The sequence below is a fragment of the Apus apus genome, chromosome 1 (genome assembly GCF_020740795.1).
Source record: "Apus apus isolate bApuApu2 chromosome 1, bApuApu2.pri.cur, whole genome shotgun sequence".
NCBI classification, from domain to species: domain Eukaryota; kingdom Metazoa; phylum Chordata; class Aves; order Apodiformes; family Apodidae; genus Apus; species Apus apus.
Genome location: NC_067282.1, coordinates 59546426 through 59562945, shown reverse-complemented (window position 1 = coordinate 59562945; position 16520 = coordinate 59546426). Strand labels below are relative to the sequence as shown.

At 34.8% G+C, this 16520-nt stretch overlaps 1 protein-coding gene across 1 annotated transcript in view; it reads left to right on the top strand.

Moving 5' to 3' along the window:
* Window positions 1-16520, top strand: part of ANKRD10 (ankyrin repeat domain 10) — a 37296-nt gene that overhangs the window by 13384 nt on the left and 7392 nt on the right. Inside the window, exons 3-4 of the mRNA XM_051610761.1 lie at window positions 931-1022; window positions 15597-15832. Coding sequence (XP_051466721.1) covers window positions 931-1022; window positions 15597-15832 — 328 coding nt within the window. The remainder of the gene's footprint in view (window positions 1-930; window positions 1023-15596; window positions 15833-16520) is intronic.

The following is a 16520-nucleotide window of genomic DNA, read 5'->3' as shown; positions in this document are numbered from 1 at the left end:
CTGTGGTAATTAAGTCATGTATTAGTAACCAACATTTACTTGCTACTTCAAAGGCAGTTTTTAGTTAAAGTTTCTTCTCTGTGGGTCTTAATACTGAATTAGGTTCTTAGTACTGAATTTAATTTGTAGCCTGTAGATCATGATGCATGGAATCTACTTGCTGCTTGCTAGTTGTCTTTATAAAATTACTGTAGCTTCTCACTGTTACCTTTGAAGCTAGTTTGTAGAGAGGAGTTGCCTGAAAAACAGTACGCTGCTCCCAGTACAATTGCCCATAATATGAAAAGATTAAATGATTGGTTGTGCTGATTAACAATAGTGGGGTGTATAAATGGATAAAGATAATGAGAAAAGCAAAGCATATACGGTAAGAGTCAGTGTTTATGTCTCAGGAGAGATCTGCCCTGTGAACTCTGGGCATGCTTGTATTACAGTAGTGTTACGCATACACTCTCCTCACTTGGGGAGTATTTATGGAGCAATATGGGACTCTTTAAGTGTCTGGGCAAGATCTGAAAGCAGTGTACTCCCACAAACTTGACCATTCTGTCTCTGAATTCAAGATGGCTTGAATTTCCCAACACATTGGGAAACAAAAGTGTTAGGAAATAAAAGTGTTAGAGTAACTTGTTACAGTGCTATATGTTGTGGGTGTTTTAAAGAAGTTTTGCTGAATATGACTGCTGATTGCCTAGTTATTGACAGGGCTTGTCTTGTGAGTTAGATGCTCTTAGCATTATTACTTGCTAATTATCTAATGTACTATGACAGCCTACTGCAAACTTTATTATTTTAAAGTATCTGATGCATTTGCTAGCTAATAAGTACTACTTGTATATATCTGCTTTCTTAATTAAAGTGAATAATGTAAAAGTAAGATTTTAATTTCTTTAAAGATTATGCTTGACAAAATGTAGTTTGTCTTCACAGGATTATGTTGGTGAAACTCCTATTCATAAAGCAGCACGATCTGGTAGTATGGATTCCATAAGTGCCCTTGTGGCTCATGGTGCGCAAATAGAGTAAGTGAGGTATTTTTTTTGTTGTTGGTTGTTTGTTTAGCTAACTAACTTAGTCCAGTAAACACAGATACTAATGTCAGAAAGAATAGTCAAAACAGCAGACACCTGATTAGAAGGTAACTAGACATGTTCAAATATAATGAAGCCCAAGATGTTTTGCATGTCTAGTAATAAAGTTTATTTCACTAAAGTGCTACCAGTGTGCTACATTAGTATTCCATTTATATCTGATACATTAAAATACCATACTTTGGTCAGATGAGCTCAAGTTACACACTTTACATAGTGTGTCGTTATTTTTTACAAGTTTGCACTGGTGAATAAATATAGAAAACAATGCAAAAGCAACATGTGCAAAATAGAATACACACTCTTCACGGTTAGTTTAATGCTGTTTGTTAGTATATTGTGTATTTGCCCTGTTAACTTTTTTCTTCAAAGGTTTATGTACTGCAAAAACATTCAGAAAAATCTTACAAACTTTTGCAACTTACAGCATGGACAAAATGGATGCAGTTTTCACCTAGAAATGTTGAGTATAAGCTCTATGGCTTATAATGATGTAAATACTTTAGCAATTTGTTTTAATTAGAGCTAGCCTTATCTTAAATTGCAACTAGTTACTGTTTTTTAACCTGCAATATGAAACTTTTAAGTCATAAGTGAAATAAGATTAATTTAGTTAATTTCTTGTTTTACCCTTTGGTTTCCATCTTTCTGTTTTTGTAATGCTGCCTGGATAAATCTACCATAAAATTAAACTCTTTCAAAGGTATCATAGAGTATTCAGGAAATAGAGCACCTTTTTAATTAATGATAGCATATTGCTTTATATAGAGATTGCTTCATAGAAAAATGACACTGAAATAACTTAGGCAGCTGTCTCGGTTATTGACAATCAGTATTAAATTTATAAATTCCCATTTTACACTCACTTTCAGATATCTTAAGGTAAACTTGAATTTAAATTTACTGTGGAATTGAGCAAACCTTAATTATCATCATCAATTAGTATGTGATCTTGTGATTTTTTTACAAAGTAATCAAACAAGAAGTTGTGGAACTGCATAAACTATGTGATACGAGTGAGTTAAGAGTGTTGTGAAGAAGAGGAAGTGTTACATGCATAGGAGGTGGTATCACAGGTTGGAAATGTGGCTGCAATTTTAATTTGAAGAACTAAAATTTTGCTTTTCAAACATTGTATTTACAAGCTATAGGCACAACATTCCTGTAAAACTTGGAGTGTTATCTGCCTTTGACCAAAGCTATTTACAGCAGACACAGCGTAACTTTATAGCAGTGTCAGTGAACAGGAAATAATTTGAATTCTCAGTTTTCCAACTTTGAATTCCATCTGTGTTTCAGTAGGGTAGACTTGTGACAAGTTCTAGGGTAATTAAATATCAGATCCTATCTAGGAAATGGTAAAATCAGAGCTGTAAAAGTAATAGGCTGTTGGAGCAACACATGTTTAGCCATTTAGAGGATCAGGACTTGGTTCTGTCACCTGAGAGGGGGCTAGCTATTGACTGATTGGGATGAGGATTTTTTTTCCATGGAATATAGTTTCCAGGCTTAGTCTGTTAAATTAGGCGGAATCCATGTATATGCTTTTGACACCGATTTATTTTCACTTATATGAAAATTGGCCCCATATCTCTAATAATTATGTTGATTTCCTGATTTTTGTAACATCCTGAAAAATTGGGTGCTTTGAAAAATTTGACTCCTTTATTTTATGTCTTCAGTTAGAAGAAAAGGCGGATTTTATCCATATGTTATCCAGTGATAATTGACTACACAAGAGGAAGGGAAGAATTTTATTGATTACAGAACTAAGCACTAACTAGAACTGAAGTGCTGATCTGTACTGATGTTGAATGTAGCCTTTTTAATTTGGATTAGATCTCCTAATCCAGGTTTTCTTTATTTCTTCATACAATTACAGTATCTAAATCTAGTTATGTGAAGATGCAGAGAATATCCCTTGAGACTGTAAATAGTCAAATACACTCCTTACACCTGATACTTCTAGTTTGTATCAAATATTGCACCATCCCTAGTTTTTTATAGAAAGTAAAACAGGGGTGCTAAGATGTCACTATTACATGAACACTAGTAATCAGTAGTGTAATTTTGCAAGAAATATCTTTATTAATGAGTGATTATTGAAGTACTGCTGTTAAAATGAAGTTATCTGGACTAGTGTAATCTTTGATATCAGTGTTTAACTTATTTCTACTTTATTCCCTCCTTCAGTTATATTGGAAGCCAGAGAATATTGACAATCAGTAAGGATAAAATAGTAACAATTTTAGTTTAAATAAAATTGCTTTACTTGGATTGTTCTAGTTCAGGCTTGTTAGTGTTGCTTTCTGAGAAAAATACAATATGTTGCAGTCTCTAAATTTCGATAAGTTGTTGCATTGTTTTCCTAATTGATGAGAGAGAATTTGGTTCTCTATTCCTGTGTAAATTTTAATAATATTAAAAAATAATTGTACCCTAGTGAAAATATTTTGATTTTTTTTTTGTGGTATTTACCTTCTCATTTTAGCTGAAGCATATTCTGTGCACAGTATGTCCTACAGCCATAAAAATGGTTGCTCCACTAACTATGATATTCAAGGACCCTTGAAGAGGGGGAAGCAGGTGGTCACAATGTCCTCATATGAGTGAAAAGGTTTGCTGTGTAACTGACTTATTAATGTGGATAGTACCTGTTAAAGTATCCATAGTAACTGCTGGATTTTCACTAAAAAGCATAATTATGCAATTTACGTATGGTTGTAATTTATTAATCTTGGTGACAAGTGTCCACAGTTCTTTATGGAGGAAAAGCCTTCTTGGTGCCATGTTTTGTTTTGCTCTTTTAGACTATTTTTTGAAATGCTGAGTATTGATATAGTTACATAGATTGCATCACAGCATATATATAATTAATAAAATTCAGCTATAAACATAGAACACTCTTGGTTAAAAAAAGGCAGCTGCAGCTGCTAATTATACTGATTCAAACTTTTTCTGTTTCATGTCTTATTTTCATGCAGTTCACTTGTACATTGTGTCCACTTAATTCTGAATAAAAATTCTTCTGCTGCTGTTGTTTGAATAGTTATATATTCCCTCTTTACTTGATTTAGAGCTAGGAGAGAAATTTCAAACACTATTATCCTGGGATAAATAGCGATACCACTTGTGGAGGGTGGGATGTGCCTTAGCATCCATCTAGTTGAACACAAACACTTGCTTCAGAGTTTTATTGGTCAAGATTCTTGATTAGTAGCATGGGAAAGCTTTTTATTTGCCTGCCAGAAATCTTAAGGATTTGGGGAAAACTAGTTGGTATATTGTGATGGGATTCTGTAAGACCCCAAAGAGACACTTTCCTTTCAGGTTTCTTACACTCTGGTCTCCAGGTTTGAGGAGAATAACTGACATGATGGAATAAATATACCAGTACATCTGTTTCTACAAGATGACAGATTCACATCCTGATGTTGGTCTAGTTTGGGCCAACACTTCAGCCTCTTTCTCATTAAAACAGTCTTGCATTCATCTCAATGTGTGAATTCACTCTTCTATAATGCCAGAAATGTCCCTTATCTCATACTTAGCTCTTCAGCAAAACCTTTATTTTGACTCCTTGGCAGTGGACTAATTTTAGTTCTTCTTTGCAAATTCCTTTGTCATAAACTGCATCATGGTGTTTAAAAAATAAAAAAGCAGCATTAATTTCTTCACAACTGCTCTTCAACCTCCATAACAGAATTCGGTCCAATGTGAATTTCTCTAGTGCTGCTGGATTAGCCCTTTGTGAAGTCCTTGTGAAACATTTATGTTTGAATTCTGTTCCACATTTTACTGATGACCACTCGGGTGATACCTCAGCTTTGGTTATCTCATTTGTACTTTTGAGACTTCTTGATTTTCTGAAACTCAGGCAGCTTTAGTGAAGAGACAGAAGAGATACGTGGATTTCATGATGATAACGCAGAAATCAGCCATTCCTTTGAGAGACAAACTCTCAGTTCCTTTTCCGTGTGGAGGCGAAACTTTAATAGCCTGCTCTTCAGGAGGGTCTCAGGGTTCCAAGATCTCCATTAGTTTCTGGATTTCTTCATGATTTCTTAAAATCCTAGCAGATACTTGTAGGTTTTCCACGTTTACTTGTTCTTCTTACCTGGCTAACTTGACTACCAAACTTTCAGTGTTCAATTGCAGTCCATTTCTGATGTTAACATACTTGTGAATTGCCACTACCCTGTCATCTTACTTGAGGCTGTACTGCTACATTGATTCTTTGTCAAAGAATCAACATCCTACGTTCTTATGGTCATTAACTTCATCTTGAGAATAATATTTCAGGTTTTTCCTGATTATTTGTTTAGGAATGGGGTTTTAGGTGCTTTTTCAACAGAGTGGTTCTTATCTGTGAATTAGTATATTAATGTTTACATAAGCTGCTTGGTACTTTTCAAACTCAGACTGCTTCATACATTATTCTGTTTGCAAACCTGACTGCCTGCTGTCCAGGTGATAGTTAAACTGCTGGATTATTAGACAGTGTAGTATAGTTAGAAAATATGTGGTTGTTCTTGTTTAATTGTATGCAACAAGCATTTTAAGGGCCATCACTGTAGTCTTCTTGCAGTGACCATGCTGTAGTACAGAGGCTACAGGTGCTGGAATTAATTCTTCCTTTCCTGTCTTACATAAGTTCTTCTGGAAAGGCAAAGTCAAACTCATTTGTACATTTCAGTGCAAAATAATTACAAATAAAGCTTGCTGATTTCTTCCATGTTTGTTTTCATGCTTGACTGCCATCATTGTAGAAGACCTTAACATGGCTTGTAGGAGCTTGTGACCATGAAGTAAGGCAGTAATTTTATTTAGTCTCATGCTGAAGCAGAACATATATGCATGGGTAACTGATAAATCAGAAAGTTCGAGAGAGGCTCAATCTTACAGTAAACCAGGATGGAAAAGGGTAGTTTTCACAGTTCCAGCTGTTCTGAATAATTGCAGGAAGCTCAGGAAGACTCTTACTGCTGAGCTCCTGTTCAGTTTATGAATAGATTATTCTTAGTGGGGGTGGAATAGCAACGATAGTTACTGACATCAGTTCAGAAATTGAGAAGAGTGTGAGAGGTTGTACTTTCTATGAATAAAGTTAAATCCTTCATTAAAGCAATGGTATTTTGTGACCTTTCTGGAACATAAAGGAAGTACACAGGATATAGGATAGCTTGGTAGGGGAGCCTTCTTCATTCATGATGAGCCTTTGTGATTTATATCACTGGTTTCTTGGCTTTTCTTTGGTCCAAAAGAGCTGGATTAAGAACATTGAAGTGTTACCAAGACTTTTAAATTGAGGGTAGCTCAGATTTCTTGACAGGAATGTTAGGATTTTTTTGTTGGGAGTGTTCTGCCTTCATATGTGATACTGTGCTAATGTTCATTGTGCAGCTTCCCTTCAGATAGTTCTATTTCCTGTAAGATAAGCTATTACTAGCAACGAAACCAGCGTGCAGTTATGTCAGGTGGAGAAATGAAAGTGTTACAAAGTGGAACTTGTCCAGAGCAGAAGTTAGATACAGCTGAAGAAACGGGTGCAGTATGTCCCCAAAGGCAGTAGTCTGATTAGTTCTGGTGGTTAGTCCTGACTGCTGATGGTGGTGACGATCTATACAGGTGCTATGCTTGATCTGCTGATGCTTTTTGACCACATATGTGGCAAGATAATTGTTAATTACAGCGGGCTTGCTCTAACTTCTGCTGCATTGATTCAGATTTCATTTGCTATTTTAGTTTGTGTCCTTTCAGTAAAGTTGGTCATAGTTCAGCTGGTAACTTTGATCCCGGACAAAAACATTAACCAGTTGTGGTATGGCCCAGACCATGTTTGAGTCCATCAGAAAAGTTTTCTAATGTGTTTCATGTGCTAGAGGTTACAAGATGTATCTTTGCATGGAGGTGTAGCAAACCGTTGAAGAGCTTTGGCAGCTATAATTTAGGGAAAGTGTTACTCCTCTGTAGGTTTCAACTTCTGTCCACTCTTTTGTATCTTGTTCGATGTAAACTCATACATGATAGATAAATTCTTTTAAATGGAGGAAAATTTAAGTTCAAAAAACTCTTGTGAAGCTCATTTAAAGTCGTTTTATGCACTTAACCAGTTTCTTAATCTGAAAAGTGTTCTGTCTGCTTGAGTAAGAGCATCAAGTTTTAGTCACAAAAAATAAGATTTGGTGTAGTTTGATAGCCTCACTCTCCATGCCTATTAGAGGAAAATAGTGAATCCATCTAATACATTTAGTCCTTTCATTCTTGATTTTTTTCCCCTCCTTTTGGCAAAAAAAAAAACCTTTAAAATTAATTTACCTCTGTAGTTTTATTCCCAAGCTCTTACTGTCGGTGCTTTTTGTACTAGATCTCTTGAACTTTCTTCCATGCTTAGCACATTTGAGAGACACTTTCATTCTTTAATTTTTCTAATTCTAGGCTTTCACTTGTTTTCATTTGGTATGTTGAGGAGAAGTAAGGCGATTTTATTTGCTTCTAAAGGCATCTTGACAGAATATGCCTTGCAAGAGAGTTTATCTTTTCAAATCAGAGTTTGCACTGAACCTTTCCTTAATAGTCTTCCATAATGCTTTCCTTACTGTAAGCAACTTTATCTGCAATTTCAAATGTGTTTCTAGAAATATGGTAGCAGCAGCTAGGGTAGTTCTCATTTTCATAAATTGGTTGACTAAGTAACTCTTGTCTTTGGACTAAAAGTGGCTGCAGTACTAAAAAGATGCTTATTTGGAATTGATTTTTGCTGGTGATCTAGGAAATACTTTTCCTTTTAGTTGGGAAGGTCTTTTCTGTTATGCTGTATTGCAATCAGACTTGTTTTAAAGACTTAAAACAGTCTTTCACACCTTGTGTTTGTGAGTTGTGTTTAGGAATCACTCAATCTGATAATGAATTTAAAAATACTGTTGATTGCTGATACCAAGCAAAGTCAGATAGGCCTGTATTGTTCAGACAAAAGTTTACTTGGAAATGTGAATAATTTTTACATGAGATACTGAAAATCAAAGTGCCCTCTTTGAGGTCTTTTCTAAAGCATGTAAATTGGAATACAGAGAGCACTGCCTGATGGTGATGCTTGTAGTAATTGTTATGTTGCCTGCTATGGTTATGAAATTTTCTTGTGTCAGCATTTGTTCAGTTGTGAGTTGAAGTATCTAGGACCTGATTATAGCTGCATAAATAATAGTGAACTTTGATTTTGATACGAAAATAAGGTGGCTTCACTCATAAGAGCTTCCTTCTTTCTAGTATATTCAACTTGTTAAGATCTTGGAGGATGTTCTGAGAAACTATTGTTTTTAAAAGCCTGAAATAATTTCAGCTGCCACATGTTTTCTTGTGAAATAAAAACTTGGCACCAACTTGTGCTTTTGTAGATGCCCATTATGTAATTCTAGCATGAATTTTTATAGCTGTCCCCAGCAGTGACACACATCTGTTCAGTTAAGAATATTTTTCTCTTGGTATCTGAAAAAAAAAAACCAAAACAACGTTTGAGTCTATTTCACAGTTTTTGTATTTGGACACCAAAGGGTTAAAACACTTAAAGTATAGTATTTTTAAATCATTTTGCTTTAGAAATTTTAGACTAGCATACTGATGTTTATATAGGAAACAGTTTTTTCTCACTGTGGGCGTTTTAGTGTTCTGATCTTTTTCTCTTTCTTCTTTTGTTTTGTTTTAATCCTTGTATCTGCTAATTTTGGTATAGGAATAGTTACTAATTCTTTTGAGATACAGCCTACTAAATTTAAAGTAATTGAAGCCATGAGTTGACCGGTAATTTTAATCCATTCTATATAAATTTCAGAAACGAACTGACAAATTGGTTTCAGGATTAAAGTAATAATGCTTTAAAGGCATAAAAGGCTTAGTATCTTGTTGTTAAGGTGGTCACATGATAATGGCTTACATATTGAATAATGTGCTACAGCACTTTATGTATGTTGATGTAATTTATAATCTTAATGTTGCCTGCAAATATGTGATCCCTTATGATATAAGTTTCCTGTTTATGCACCATTGCCCGTTTAAATCAAACAGAAGATTCTGAAACTGTAAAAACTACACATGTCAATGTTTTACAGCTACGTAATTCGAATTGACTTGATTTTTTCAAGTAATCCTAGAAAGGGGGAGCATTCCATATAGAAACTGCTGAAACTGCCACAGGTGCTTCTCCGAAAACCTTACAGTTGTGGCATTGAATGTTCAGTATCGCTTCCTTTCTGCACACAAGGCATACTGTTGAGGTATTTGTTGCGGTGATTGGTTTTAATGCTAATCTAGGAATTCAGATATAGAATCTATAGATTTGCATGCTTTGCTTACCCTAATTTACAATTATCTACATTTTTATTTGTAAACTAACAATAGATAAGTTGAGATCAGTATTTTTTTAACAGATATTACATTGATATATGAGAACTGTGGTTTATTTTCTTAGATTGTCGCATGGCATTAACAAAAACACAGTAAGCTCTAGGTGATGTGATCACAATTTAAAATTAAACACTTAGGAGGCTTTTTTACATATTTGAATGTTTTTTTTCAAGAAGATTTAATGTTGACTTTTTGTAGGAAACATCTGTTTTGTTTTTCAAGGTATGTGACATTATAAGTGGAAAACAGTGTATTTCAAATGTATTCCTATGTTAAAGATGCATATAAATGTACTTGCTTTTTTCTTCCACTAAGTCTAAAAAATAGGAAGAATTGAAACAGCTTATAATAAAGTTCTTTCTAAATCAGAATAATTTATAATTCAATACAAGAAGCATTGAAGTCTTTATCTTTTCTTTCTGCAGATCCTTCTAAGAGTTATTTTTTGTAAGTTTTCTTAAAGTAAATATTTCTTACACAAAGGTAGTTACATTTAAACAATTCTAAGTTTTGTTACTTTCTGTAATTTAATCATAGTGGAAGCATCCTACATATTTTTGAGAGCTTGTCTCAGATTTTTTTCCTTCCTTTAGTGAACTTCTCAAACCAACAAATTGTGGTTATGTTGAAATAATAAAAACATCCTCCTAATTGAAGCTAAACTGAAAGCTAACTTCATGTTTCTATTCACCAATGGTGTTTGGCCAGATAACATCTCTTCTCGTTTTGAACAAAATTGAATTACACTCACAGACAACATTTTAATAAGCATTTCAGAATAAGGAAATATCCAAACATATGCTTCATCAGTGTCCTCTTTATAGCTGCTTTAATTTGATACCAAGACTCTCAGATGAACTGGGCCTTGAAAATGTGAGTTTTCATGTTGTCAGCTGAAGGGAGAAAAGCAGATTTAAAAAAAAAAAAAGGTCTTCTTCATGCCAAGAGTAGTCAGTTTTTAAGACTGCCCTGTGGATATCACTTGATGGAAGAAGAAAAATGGTTTTATAAGGATGTTGTTTAAGCACTGTAGAAGGTGTGTGAATAAATGTATATACAAAAGTCAGATTCAACTCTTAAGATAATAGTGCATGTTTAGAGTTTATAAACCACCTGTCACTACAGAATAATTCAGATCTGAAATGTAATCTGTCAAGGAACTTCAGGATCACCTATTTCTACTCATCTATGTCTGATCTTCCTCAGCTTTTCTCATGGGGCTATTTTTTCTGTTTGGAATCTTTATAATGTATCTTTCAATTACATTTGTCTTTCTCCTTTTTCTTTGGAATTAGCATCTCATACTTCTGTACTTTGAGGAAAACAATGTGTCTTTATCATTCCCAGCTCCTGGATTTTAGCCCACAAGATGAGGGTAAATAATACCATGCTTCATGATTCTAATTTTTTATTTCTATGTAATTCTTATAAACTGTAAAGCAAAAAAAATGCTGCCAAGTGGAAGAGTCTTAACAGGTCTCATTCATTTTTCAAATACTTGAATTCCTTTGGAAATGATGGAAGGTGTTTCCTAAGCAAAGAGTGAGTTGACTTCCTGACCACTTACCAAATCTGCATTTAGTCCTGGGTAAGGTTAAGTAAGGAATTTTTCTTTCTTCCATTTTTCAGTTCAAGCTTTCATTTATGTTCCTGTCTGGAGTAGGTGCCAAAAATGGAATTACATTTCCACATTTCCAGAGCTTTAGTTTTCAGCGTTGTTTCTTCAGTTTATTTTTTTTCCTTTCTTAACTGGGGAGAGAGAGACTTAAGTTTTTGGAGCACAGCTATATGTTTTGACAGAAACTAGGCCAAATTTCAGAAAATACTGTACCAAGACAATGAATACTTTTTGATAAAAGACTAAATAATCATAGGAGGTATGTAACTTTTCAAGGCTTAGACTGATTTTCTTTTCTCAGAGATGACTTCCATCTTTCTACACCTTCCGTACTGGTGGCTGCTTCCTTCCTAAGATTACTGAAAAATACCAGTCTGTGGATCTTGTTATTTGCCAAGTCTTGTTTCAGCTAGGTAACCTAGCTTAGAGAAAAACCCTCAGAAGAAACATAAGCTTGTCCTCAAATTTGGCATCTTTATCAGGGGAAACCCAAACCCAAAAAGCCAACATAAAAAAATCCACCACAAAAAATGCAGGAAATTTTCTTACTAATTTTTAAATTCTGAGTAATGCACTTTCAGCAAATATGACAACTCTATTTCTGTATGATTAGCAGTAACAAAAGGGTGAGTTGCTTGAAGATTTTGTATCAAACAGTGTGCTCTGAGATTTGCAGCTTCCACTACTTCAGGGTGTTTAGGGTGAAAGATCAAAGCTAGTACTGAAGGCATTTTATCTTAAAGAATACAGAGGATGGGTGAAAGAGAAATTTTTTTTGAGGTATTTCCATCCATATTGTCCAACAGGTTTTTTTCTGCACTGCTTTTCTTTCATAACCCAAGTCTTGAAGTTATCTTTGGCTATAATACCCTGGTCAAATCCTTTTTGTTTATGTAGGCAGCTATGAGAAATGAAGAGAAATACCTTTTAAGCAACGTCTCTAGTAACTGAAGTAGTTGAAAACTCACTAAAATATAGTGAAATATTACCTCTTGAGTTTTCTGCTTGCTGATTTATTTATTAACCATGCAGTCTGTGTTGTATATAATTTACTTAATAGCTAAATTATTCTTGAGTTACTGCTTCTTCTTTTCACTTGATAGTCAGTTTACATATAATTGCAGTTCATAACCAAGGACTGACAGGGATTACACATAAGAGATTGAGCTCCTTTTAGTCTGATGTGTAGTTGGAGCAGTGAACCACTTCTGGTTTCATTCCTATAATGGAGTCACTTTACAGTAGTGGCTTTTATGTTTTTAGCTCTCTAAGTTGAGCTGTTTCATTTTCAGACGTTGGCAGCATTTGAGGTAGATCATACACTTCAGATTTAGTAGTAGATGTATCCCAGTTCCTTGTGACTTCTGCTGCAACAGGGTAATAGCACTCCAAGTCCAGATTAGTGCTTTTAAGGAGTGGTCTAGTAGATACCCTAGCTTTTTAATTAATTCAGGTTCTCCAGGTTTTCTAGAACAACTGTATAAAATTCTGTCTTTTCTGTTATGTGTTCAGTCCTCACAGTCATGGCAGTATTCCGGCATATTTTGGAAATAAATAAAACTATTCCAGTCTGGTAAAACTCAGTGGTGCCTGTTAAGAGCATTCTCTTTCCTACTTGGTGCATGTGGCTAATTGAGTTAACAGTTTTTTCTTGGATTACTTGTGTTTTGTTATGATGAGCTAGCGTAGCACAGCTATCTTGCTGCCTTTTGTGTTCCCACTGACTTATTTTCCTCCTAGAGAAGGCTAAAAGAATTATCTAAAGAAGTAGGTCTTCATCTTTCTAGTCTGTTCTTGAGAATGGGAGACTTAAAGTGTTTCCTGCCAATTTTGTCAACTTCTTTTTTCCTTCCCATTAATATTGGCAAGAAAGACAGTTTGATTGACATTTGAAAGGATTCTAAAGTCCCAGAATAACAAAGCTTTGATTAAATTAATGGAAATTTCCAATTGGATATAGCAAAAATACTCAAAATTAGTGTTCCCACTGACAGGGAGCAGAGTGTAGCAGTTGGCCAGCCTGTTGCTAGAATAATTTAGATCCTGTAATCTCCTTTTACTTGATTTTACTTCTTTTTTTCTCTTTCACTAGTAACTTCTGAACAGAGGAAGTTCTCTTTAAATTGATATGCTAATTTCAGATTCAGATTTTTAAGAGAGATTTCTAAACTCTCAGAAGCAAGAGTTATATCCAGTGTGAGTGTGTCCCTTGAAAACTTAGCAATACTTCCAGAATACTCCTGTAGAACAAGTACGTCTGTGTCTACCTGTTAAGAGTAAGCTGCCCAGGAAGAGCTGGGAAGGGGACAGATATCAAAGGTCATTACATTTTAAAATCTGACAAACGCTTACTTCAGGTTGATTTATTTTGTTTCTGGGAAACTTTTCTTTCCCAGAGTTTGGTCTTCTAGCCTTACACATTTGCATCTTAGTTTGTATGTCTCCAGATGCCTCTGGCAGCTTATGTCGGTATTCCTGTGGGAAATAGTGACTTAACTGTAGTCTGTTTTACAGTCCATTTTTCAAATCAGAGTTACTTGGCTAAGTAAAATTATTTCTTGAAGTTTTGTTAAATGGTTAGTCAACACCAGATTTTGGTATTTTTTATCTTTGCGTAACTTTAATTTGCTCATGTTTAGATTTCTTTTAGTGTCCTTTTGGGGACTGCAGATTTAAAACAGATTCCAGATAACTAAGCTATCCTTGTCCAAAACAGATAAGTTGACGTGTCTGTTTCTTAAGTTGTAGTGTTGCATCTGAATGCTACACAAGCAAGTTAGAACTAACAAGCATTGAGTGTTGGTTGGCAGGGACCTCAACAGGCCATCTAGTTCAGCACGGGAAAGGATAGACTATGTTTTGCAGAATTTCTGAAATCATCATCTACTCTTAAAACGAGAGGAGGGGGGAAAGAACCTTCTGGAGATTCAGCAACCTTTATACTCTGAAACTTTCTCCGAAGGCCTAACTTCAAGTATAATTTGTGTTAATCGCATTCATTCACTGCCTGTACTGGATGCACAGAATGGATTATTCTCTTTGCAGTGATCTTATACAGATACTCAAAACATACCTCTACATGAGGTTTTATTTCATTTTACTAACTAGATTTTTCAGTCTTCTAAAGGCCTTCTTTCTAGACCACTCTTGACTTGAATTCTCCAGATTTCATTAGTAATCCAAGTAAATGTTGGTTTAAAATATTGTAGTAGGAATGAAGTTATTGATATAGCCTAATTATTTTTACTGATTCAGTAGTATTATGATTTTTTCTTCCAAATTTTATGTAATCCATCTGTACCATTTATGGATTTAGTCTTGCTGTAATCGTTCCTGAAGGTCTTTCAGTCTCAGTTTTATAGCAAATAAGTTGCAATGATCTAGGAAGCAAAGTTGGGCCTTGTTCTTTGTTTTTTTCTTATGAGCTGTAGTTAGTTGTTTCCTGCTTTGTATGAGTTTCAACAAAATCAGATATATAAATCTTCTAAATTCTTACTCTGTTAGCTGGTCTGTTTCTGCATTTTTAACAAACGGGCCTGTCTAATAAGAAACAGAACTTCAGTTTTATGACTAGTTAGATCTGCGTGAAAAGGGAGAAAAAGGAAAGGTTTCTCAGCATCTTCTGCTTCACAATCTAGTTTTGTCCTTCATAGCCATTTTGTCTTTGCTTTTATGAACTTAATTAGGAAGTTACCTTGTATTTCTAAGCACAGACATAACTGTATGTTTGTGTAAATACATGTGATAAAGCACTCTTTCAGAGTAAATCTCTATGCCCTACCTGGTTTCATCTATGATCTCCTTGATGAATTAGAATGTTCAAAATCTGGTGCCATTCTCTCATAGATTAAAAAGTCTTTGTTCAAATAACAAAACAAGTCCCAGCACTTATGATGTCACACACTGAAATGAGAAACAAACCAGAAAAAAAAAGTATAAGCAAAGCATAACTAAGTATAGCATCTTTATCTATTTTTAATATGTATGTATATATTTTATTGTAGGAAGAATAGTGATGTTGTTGTTACCTTAGAAACCAGAATGCCATGGACAATTGCCAAGTCATGTTAAGTTTGTTTTGAGTATTTGATCTTTTGCTTAAGTTAAAGCAATAGATTACAGAAAAAACTGAAGAAGATGGTGAAATTCAAGGCTTAAACTAGTCTGAAGTTTATTTAAAGATCAGATACTTCAGACTATTTTAGAATAAAGCATTTTGAGAAGTTTAAATAGGAAAATGTTTTAAGGCACATAGTATATTTATTTTATTTAAAAGTGTATTGTCTCCCAAATTTTGCTTAGAAGCCAGATGTATGTGCGAGAAGTTAAGTTAGTTATAAAACTAAGATTGATGACTAATTTCTTAATGGAAATTTAATAAGTGTATGTTTTCTCTCATCAGCAACAGATAGATAGTCAGTAAGGGCAGCAGCAGCACCAAGCTAGCTTGATGAATGCATGTAATTCAGTTTCTTTGTATTGTACAGCTTGAGAAATGCCAGTGGCCTGACAGCAGCAGACCTTGCACATACCCAGGGCTTCCAAGAATGTGCCCAGTTTCTCTTGAACCTCCAGAACTGTCACCTGAATCATTTCTATAGCAATGGCACCTTAAATGGGGTTCATCCGAATGCAGGTCCCAATCCGTTCAGTGGTGGGACAAGTCGAAAGAGATCCTTTGAAGAAACAGAGTCTGCTGGAGTAAAGAAGGCTAGAACAGAAGGTGAGAGCCCAGAGGTAAAAGGGATGGGGTGTGATACTGTTGCTGAGAAAGGAAAATAAACATTTTAAAGCCTTTCAGAGTGGATGTTGAGTATTATTGTCAAACTCATGTACATATCTAAATTACATATTAATACAAGAAACAGATGAATAAAACTGCTGTGCCACAAGATCCTGATTCTCCTTGTCATCATGGTGTGTTCAGAAATTTCTATTTCCCAGAGCATGCTAAAGTTACATGATGCCAAGAATAACACGTGTAAGAGTAGGAGCTGAAATCAGCACCTACTCCTTTCTCCGTTTCTCCTCCTTCAGGAGAGCCAAATAATGTTGCGTTAATTCACAGAGGTGCTCGCATGTTCTGATTTGTAATTTTCCACTTCAGCATTTATGCACAATTCAAAAACTATTTGCTCTGCAAGATGAATGAAAGAAATTTAATCCAAAAAGATTTCTCAAATTGAGAGGGATTATGTTGGTGATGCTGAATCATGTTCCAAGTGAAACTGGGTATCAAGATGAGAATGAAGCATAAGGATTCCTAATCAACATTATGTGTTGAGGATACTGCTGCTTCCTCTGCTAGCAATGATGCAATAATACAACATCAGATATTTCTTGGTGGCTCTGTGAAGAAGTCTTTTTTACATCTTAGAAGCACCTTGAATAACATGATGGACAATATCTGC